This window comes from Galeopterus variegatus, unplaced genomic scaffold, assembly GCF_000696425.1.
Source record: "Galeopterus variegatus unplaced genomic scaffold, G_variegatus-3.0.2 Scaffold7741, whole genome shotgun sequence".
NCBI classification, from domain to species: Eukaryota; Metazoa; Chordata; class Mammalia; order Dermoptera; family Cynocephalidae; genus Galeopterus; species Galeopterus variegatus.
This window is the reverse complement of record NW_007733852.1, coordinates 93,660-102,660: the sequence shown is the minus strand read 5'-3', so window position 1 is coordinate 102,660 and position 9,001 is coordinate 93,660. Positions and strand designations below refer to the sequence as shown.

The 9,001-nt window shown below is 45.7% G+C and overlaps 1 protein-coding gene across 1 annotated transcript; it reads right to left on the bottom strand.

The window, feature by feature from the left end:
• Positions 1 to 4,295: 4,295 nt before the first annotated feature.
• LOC103607824 (putative tripartite motif-containing protein 75) lies at positions 4,296 to 5,681 on the bottom strand. The gene has a single exon (XM_008592291.1). It carries the CDS (start codon positions 5,679 to 5,681, stop codon positions 4,296 to 4,298), a length of 1,386 nt encoding a protein of 461 aa, XP_008590513.1.
• Positions 5,682 to 9,001: the final 3,320 nt, after the last annotated feature.

Here is a 9,001-nt window from a genome sequence, read left to right as displayed (position 1 = left end):
GTAGGAATTCTTAACAGTAGCATTATATTGGATATTGTTTTTCGTTTTCTTTCCTTTCTTTTTCCTTCAGCTGCTGACCAGTGCTGTGGATCCGACCCTTGACCCTGGTATGATAATACCTCTCTAACCAACTGGGCCAAGCAGCTCTTGCCTTTTACTTCGTAGTATTCAATATGGTATTGACCTTTGCTTTTACAATGTCGCATGAGTGGTATCACTGCCTTAATTGTCAGTATGTGTAACCTGTTGCCTACAATCTACCAGTATTCACCAATAACAATATATTTCATCTTAGTCAGTTCATTTTATCAGATTTACAGAAGTATAGCACATTTCTAGAAGTTATTATTCCCTAGAAGAATCCAGTATACAGTATATGGGATTCACATGAACACAGTAATGTTTTCAAATTTTTTTCTCAATTAATTCTTTTTTTACATTTTATGATGGAAAATTGAAAACTTATGAAAAGTGTAAAGAACAGGATAATAAAGTGCCATGAAACCATCATCCACGATCATTATCAATATTCCAACGTAAAAACCAATTTAAAATTACTTTGTGTGTATACTGGATAAAAACAAAGTACTGACATTATTTTTCCAAACATTTTATATAAAATGAGGAAGCACGGCTCGCTGGTTTGCTAAGTTGTTTACAGCAAATAACACCAAGGTCAAGGGTTCGGGTACCCTTATCTGCCAGTCACATAAACAAATGAAATAAACAAACTCAGTACACATCTACTGGCAAGAGCTGGTTTGCGCACCCTCAGTATTCATCTTGGAAGGAAGATCGTTCAGCAGGTAGCCCAGCTGCAGGCTCCAGGTTGAAATCTTTTGTCTTTCTCCACCTCTGTTGCTTAGTTGGTTCATCTAAAACATGTGAATAACTTCAGAACCTGCCCTACTTGGTTATTCTGAGGACAACTCCACAGTTCTGAGATCAAGGCAAAGAGACTGTGGTGCTCACTGTAGTGATGGCAGAACACCTCCCCCAGCCCATATGTCCTTCCCCGGCCCATCCCACTTGCAGGGGACACCTGCAGGCTTCGGTGGGTGGAGGACTGGCTGCTGAGACCCGCCTGCTCTGTGGTCAGTGGGGGATCACACATTGCTAGGAAATCCACACTAGGGTTTGGCTCATTTCAAAACACATGTCCTTTATTATGGTTTCCAGTCCCTCAAAGAGCCTTGTCCAGAATCACGTGATATATTTGCAAAAAACACAGATATCTAGATTACACGCTGTCCTAATGGGTCAAGAAAGTGGGTTAATTATTATGTGTGTGTGACTAAGTGCCCAGAGGTGCTGATCTGATGGCAAGTGTGGAACGTCTTTCACGATGTCCCTGTGAGAGACAGATTGTGTGTAAGTGGGGAGTGGAGAGATTGGAGCTGGTGGACTCCATGTCTCTGGTCATCCAGTCCTATGGGGACTTCACCTTCCATAACGCAGGCAGCCGGCCTGCTTACCCAGAAAGGTGTATCTTCAGAAGTCCTGGCCTTGACTGCATCCTGGGAGATGCCTTCTGAAGCCTTGGAATATCTTGCCTGATTAAAACGTGTGTGTAATCCTGAGCCCTTGGACCCTGTTGTATCAACGTGACCTGTAGGGGGCTAGAGAGTGAGTGGCTAAGGTCAGTCATGCTGGGCTCTATGCCTATCACTGACCCACTGATAATACCCCGGACACCAAGTGTCAGGTGAGCTTCCCAGGTGGTTACAATTGGCCTGGTTCACACATCCTTGCTGGGGGTGTGATGAGCTGTAGGGGGGATGCCTGTGAGAGGAGCAGGTTGGGCTGGTTTCTACGGGCTTTCACCTAATATGCCTGTTCTTTGAGTTCATCTAATGAATCATCCCACCAGAGGGTGGTCTCAGGAACCCCAACAGAGGGTGTTTACATAATACTTGGTCTACTTACCATACATATTTTCTGAAATGCAAAATTCTGAATGCTGTGTACCAGTGGTCAAGGTAAAAGTGATATTAGCTGGACAAGTGCAAATCCTGGGTAGAAAGAGTGGGAAGATGACTTAATACCAATGACCTTTTAGGGGGCACCTACTAGATACCCAGCCTGATGCTCATACTTTTTCCCCAGTGTTTTGCTTAGCTTGGGTTGCAATAACAAAGATGTACCATACTCTGGGTGGTTTAAACAACAGACATTTATTTCTGACAGTTCTGGAGGGTGGGAAGTCCACAATGTGGGAGGCAGCATGTTTGGGTTCTGGTGAAGGTCCCCTTCCCGCCTCACAGGCTGACTTCCTGCTGTATCCTCCAAGGTTGCAGAGAAGCTCTGGTGTCTCTTTGTCATCTTAGAAGGGCACTAGTTCCGTGCTGGGGACTCCACCTGAGGACCTCATCTACACCCAATGACTTCCCGAAGTCCCCATCTCCTGATACCATCACACTGGGAGTGAGGGCTTCGATGTATGAATTTTGGGGACACACAGATTTTACCCATAACACCCAGAAGTACTTTTGTCATTAAGTAACACATTATGTACATGTATATAATATAGTTACAAAATCTAACTCTTCGCATTCACCAGCTGTGCCTCTTGAGGACATCCGTCACCCGTCCTGACTGTCCCCCGTCTACTACAGAGACAGCCTCCTGCTGAGAACGCTGGCCTCGGTGCTATGAGAATTCCACCAGAAGGCACAGAAAGACTTAGTTCAGCACGGATGAAACACTCATTCTAGGAGTTTCAACAATATTATCATTAAGAGACCGTTGCAGAAAACTATTAAAATGAAAGGACAAAAATAAAACAAAATTACCCATTGTATCAGTCTGTTTCTGTTGCTTATAACAAAATACCTGGAACTGGGTAATTTAGAAGGAAAACAAAATTTCTTGCTTACAGTTCCTGAGGCTGGGAAGTCCAAAGTCCAGGGAACACAGCTGGTGAAGTTCTTGGGGGTGGGGACAGTGACGGCAGGGTGTCACATTGTGAACGTGGTGGAGCAGAGAGAGACAGTTCCTCAGGCACTGTCCTTTTAAAGTCCTCAGAACCACACCCATGGCCACCATTTTTAATCCATTTGCTACAGCATGGCCCTACAATCTAATCCTCGCTTCAAGGCCCCACCTTTCAGTTACCATGATAGGAATTTCCACCCTCAACAGTTACAGTGGGGATTAAGCCTCAATGAGGTTAGGGAGGGGGCATACGATCTACAGCAGACATCATCCTTAAATAGCTCCATTTGGTATATTTCAGCAGCCATGATACTGTTAATTATTTGGATAACGTCTCTAGTCAACTTTTTCTTTGATTTATAATACTGGATTCTAGACCAAATGATTTCTGTGTTGACAAGAGAGGATCACATCTTACCAAAGTCCAAACAGATCAAATCCAGTATTTCCTCACTATTGCTAATGGCCTAACATCCTCATAAAAATTAATTAGTACAGTAGGCTTTGCTCTTTTAAAGCCATCAGGATTTTGCCTCACTGTACCTTAAGAGAATTCAACCCACTGCACCCATCGTCCCACACTTAGTTTTACGTTCCTCATTCCGTCCTCACAGGTGTGTCCTGTACGTGTGTGTCTGTCACACAGGATTACTCTGTACATGCACCGCCTTAGCTTTGATCTCTCGCTACATGTGATGGAGGACGACAACTGGAAGCTTGTGCTGCTCTCTCCTGGGCTCTGCCCTGTGTACTTCTCTCCATTGCTGATGTGAATCAATGTCCTTTCCTAACTGGACATGTGTCAGCTGTTCTAGGTGCTGGGCGTCCTTCCAGCACGGCACTGAGTCTGAGGTTAGTCTCAGGAACAGGCCCCCTCCACACTTTTCAGTTAATTTTCTTTTGTCCAGGAGCACACGAGGTACAAGGACTCTTGCTAAAGACATGTCTTCCAACTCCTCGTGAGCATTCACTGCAGAAGAAGCTCCAGAAATGTAAACGTAGAGGACACATGACAATGTAAAATTGGGAAATATGATGAAACACATTCCTTCTCTGGAGGAAACAATATTGATAAGAAAGAATGATAATTCTGAAGCCCTACCCTTTGGAATTGCTGAAGTATTTTGTAATTGATTCCTTCATCATCCCTGTAAAACAGAAATTACTCAAGTGATAATTATTTTTGAAACAGAAGAACAAAGAAATGAGTTTCTTCTGCTTATTCAAGAAAGAAATAAATAAATCTCTCAAATTCTTGCAAAGGAGTTGATGGCAACAATTAAACTAGAATAAAACAATGTTCTAAAAGACTTCCGTGAACGCAGAATAAAAATAAAAGAGTGCAGAGTGTTGCAGGTCACTCACCATTCATCTGTGAGTTCACAGATTGTAAGAGAGCTTGAACGAGGCCCGGCGGAGAAATAAGGCCAAAGTTTCTCTGTGAAAGCATCAGTGAAGGTATAGATATGAGATCGATTACTCATATTGTAAAAGGAAAGCTCTCCCAAGTCATAATCCAGGAAAATGCCAATCCGTAGGAGTCTTCCTGGGTCCCGGGTGCCACCTGGACTGGTCCAGTGCTCAATCTGCCAGCAGCCATCCTTGGGCCATGCTGAAGTGACAGCACTACCGTGGGATGATTCCTTGCACACACCTAGGGCCCAGTCTCCTGTGCTCCTGACTTCTACCTGCCAGTAATGCCTGCCTGCGGCAAATCCTTCAGCACTCAGGACAGCGGGGTAGGACGTAAATCTCCTGGGACTGGAAGGAACGTTGTGTTTTCTCATTCCATAGGCGACAGCTTTTCTGTCTTCTGAGATGATCAGATTGGGATGGGCAGTCTCAGGATCTAGTGTCAACTCCGCCTTAAACGCGTCGGTCACTTTCTGCAGGCCGATGTACTGTGGAGGGAGACAGAGGCTCGGGGTCTTTAATTCACATGGAATCACGGCTGGGGTCTTCAGGTTTTCATACCTGCTGTACATGGTCTCAATACCTGTCAGTAACTCCACGTCAGACTGGGCACACCTTTCGTTCATTTCACTTAGAAGACTTCTTAGTGTAGAAATATGTTGAGAAAGTGCAGTGCTGTTTTTACTTAGTTTTTCTGTAACATCCTTCTCTTCCATCAGTAAATCCAGAAAATCGGCCTCTTGCTTCTTTGCCAGCAGCCGACTGAGCTGTTCGGATTGAGAGTGTAATTCCCGCCTCCAGTTTTCCACCTTGGTCCTCAACGCGATGGAGTTTGAGAGTTGGGCATCTCTCCCCATCTCAGCATCTTCTCTTTGCTTCCTCAGGGGCTCCATGTAGCTTTTCAGCCTCTTTCTGAGAATAGCTGCAGCTTGCTCAATGGGCATCAGGAGGTGACCCCGGTGCTCAGAGGAGACCCTGCACTGGGGACACAAGAGCTCCAGGTCCCTCTCACAGAACAGGTCCAGCACCTGACTGTGCTGCTCACACAGGGCTTTCTCTTCCTGCCGTTTCCTCTTGCTCCTGGTGGTGGGAAGCTGCTTCACAACATCAGTCATGTGGCACAGCTGGGTGTTCCTCTTGAGGCTGTTGTCAGGGCAGTGGTGGAGGCAGACGGGACAGGGGAAGATGTCCTGCAGGTCTTCCCAGCACTGGCGGATGCAGGAGCCACAGAAGTTGTGCCCACAGTCGGTGGTCACTGGGTCCCTCAGGTAGTCCAGGCAGATGGGGCAGCTGGCCTCTGCTTGGAGCTCGGCTAGAAAGGCTGCTGAGGCCATTGTGTGGGGATGGTTTGTGTGTGAGGAGACTCTTCAGAAAGGTCTGATCGTCCTGGGGCTCGGGAAGGTGAGAAGCAGATACGTCCTCAGCTCCTGCTCTCCTTCCTGGAAGTCAGCACCTGTGGAGACACTGGCTCCTCAAGAGTCTTCTGCGTCCTCCCTGCAGTCTCTGAAGAGTATTTACAGAAGATCCACGCACCGCAGCCAGTTCCTACTGCTCCTGCACCCTGGTCCTGCGGTCGTCAGCTTCCAGCAGAATGGGACGTTGGCTGTGGCGTCTCTTGGGTAAAGAAAGACCAGCTCCAGGACACTACGTGATTTCTGTGAACAAGAGATACTGTCACGTTAGAAGGAAACTTAATCGGGTGTTTATTGTTTCTTCCTTATAGGAAGAGAACCTCGAATGACCAAGTAGTTTATCAGGAGAATATTTTTAAAGGGGCTAGAAATTAACACTATCACCATTTTGAATTGAATTTAGGTAATGACCACCAATGGCACTAACATGACCAAAAGAGAGATAAACAGGCTTTATAGACGATCGGATGGGAGGCTAATATACTGTCTTTCAGGGAAATTTGCCAGAAATAATTTTTGACCTAAAATCTAACCAAGAAACAGAGTCCTAAGACCTAATAAATATACATAAATATTAATGGAGGACAGAGAATCGTGTTAGGGACAATCTTGGGATGGAAATAGTAAAATCCAGACTGCAGTAAACTTTAGTGGAACACCAACCCAGGTTCATTAACTGAGAAATAGGAGAGAAATCAACATAGAGAGAGGAACAGTGGGAAAGACAGAGAGAGAGAGAGAAAAGGAAATGGGGAAATTGGTGATTAAAACGGGCTTAAAAGACATATCAATATGTGCAGATACTGACCTAATTTGTGTTCAGATTCATGCACATGATCTCAAAACAAAGTGGAATTCAACTAAAGAAGTTTGATGTCTGTAGACAATAAAAACTATTTTTAATTATTTTAAGATAGAATAATGGTCTTGGAGGTTTGTTAACTTTAAACCCGTCAGTTAGGAGACACCCGACCAAGTGTGTCCAGACGGAACCATGTGAGGTCTGGGGTTTGTTTCACATTCGTGGCGACGGGGAGCTGTGGGCTGTATAGAGAGTTGAGCGATGGGTTTGTAATTACCGGTGTTGCTCGGTACATGCACGGAGGCTCAGTATGACATTCTCAAGACTGTTACGTATGATTCATAGAACTTATTTCCCACGTATCTTTGCAGAGGCGAAGCTTCTCTAATGTGTTGCGGTGTCTCTGCTCAATTCCAGCCAAGCCAGCCTCTGTCCCCGTCCCTTGCTCGAGCCTCGTCTCTTCCTGTCCCTCCACCTGAAAGCTTTCAGAGTCCTCCGTCTCCTCTCTTCCTCCTCAAGGCCCACACACCTCTGCCCTCATTACTTCCCATCCTACACATCACCCTCTCTGTTCCCACTCCTCTGACACCACAAAATCTCTCAAATGTGATAAACCGAGATTCAGGGGATATTAAGGGCAGCCATGAAGAGTCCAGCCTGATAAACCCCCTGTCTCATTGGGGCTGATCTTCCACAAGAATCACTACTATACACCCCACCCCACCACCCTTGGTTTTAGATTGTTGAGAACATAATTACAAATACAAATCTCATGAGAACTTTTGGTTAAGATGATAGGGATATGTTATGGCAGATTCAAGCATTCCCCATAATATTTGCATTTTTCAAGTCTGTCACGTCTAGTCCAGGTGACCAGCAGACACACCAAGATCTAGGGGTCACATCCACAACAAGACCTGCACCAATCACCTCCTCCCCAACCACATGTGTTAGTGACAGTCTCTCCACAGTGAATCTGGTCAGCACTTCTCATCCTCAGGGAGGCTTCCCGGACATCCCTGATGAGCTCAGTTCCCCTTTACCCACCTGCACCACCACGGAGAGGCGCCTCACCTGGCCAGTGCACTCCCAGTCTCTGGATGTGGCCTCTGCTGTTCAATGCCACCTGGGGCTCGGGCTGTCTCTGAATGACCAGACTCACCCACGCCCTGCTCTGCTCTTGGCTTTGCACTTTTGGGGGAGCTGCAGGTGTGTCCCCAAGCCTGGGTGGTGCAGCGGGCACTGTGCTTTCAGGACTGAGGGCTCCTGTGCATGCAGTGAAGACGTGACTTCCTCCATCCGAGTTGACCTGGTCAGCTCCTCCTTTCACTGCAATGACCGAATCTGGCCCCATCGGCCTTATAAGCCAGAGGGACGTTCCTTTCTTCTGTCCTATTGGACGGCCTGTGGATGCAATCAGCAGGTCTCCAATGACAGGCTCCTGACCACATTCCCAGCTTCCTCTCTGATTGCATCTGCTGCACCCAAGGTGGGATGGGAGGGGCTGAGGGGCTGAGACCCTGGAAGAGGTGACTCAGTGCATTTTGTTCTTATTCCACTGCTTGTACAGCGGAACTCCTCTAACTGAATAAGTGGTCTGGTTTCTGAGCCTCTCTGGGAAAGTGACTGTCCTGGAAGACTTCAGATAATTCTAATTGAAGAACAGGTACAGATGGCAGATCTTGTGTAGAAGATGTCAGGACTTATTATGAAATCTTGCTTATTGGCCCAGAAAGAGACCTGTCACTGAAAACAATTGTAGACCCCAGAGTTTGTATCCTTCTTTATGTGGGAACCGAACGCACCACTTCCACTGTGCGTCGTCAGTCCAAGCCCCCTGATTTCTTACATAAATACAGCAGTAGCTGTCCTGGGTCTCCACACCTCATCCCACCCTCTTACTCCCTGTGCTCCACTCCACAATGACAATAACCTTTTAGAAAGCAAATCACATCATTTCACTTTTCTGCTTAACACTGTGGTGCTAAGTACACCAATCTTCAACTTTACTCGACACTGCGAGAATGTTTCACGTCGTGATTCCACTGACCGTCTCTTCACCAACTTATATAGAATCTTCTCTGTGTTCTCAGAGAACCTATGTCTTTCCCTATACTCTGTGAAAACACCTGCAGATCTAGACGTTGAGGGTATTTTTTTTCTTTTGGTAATTCTGTGTTTGAAAATATACATATTCTAGTGTTGCATTAAAAATGAATAAATGAATAATATTCATATCAGCACTATTTTAGTGGATAAAAAAAGTGTAAACAGAAACAGAAGAGAAAGAGGTAATGAAGTGAGATGGGGTATAGTGGCAAATAGATCCACAGATGAGTCCATGTATTCGTCCATTTCTGTTGCTCATAACAAATTACCTGCAAGTGGGTACTTTGTACAGGAAATTAAATTTATTGCCTACAGTTTTGGAGGCTGGGAA

Bases quoted from the DNA above. Each gene is read 5' to 3' on its own strand.
- LOC103607824 (XM_008592291.1), bottom strand. From the start codon at position 5,681: ATGGCCTCAGCAGCCTTTCTAGCCGAGCTCCAAGCAGAGGCCAGCTGC.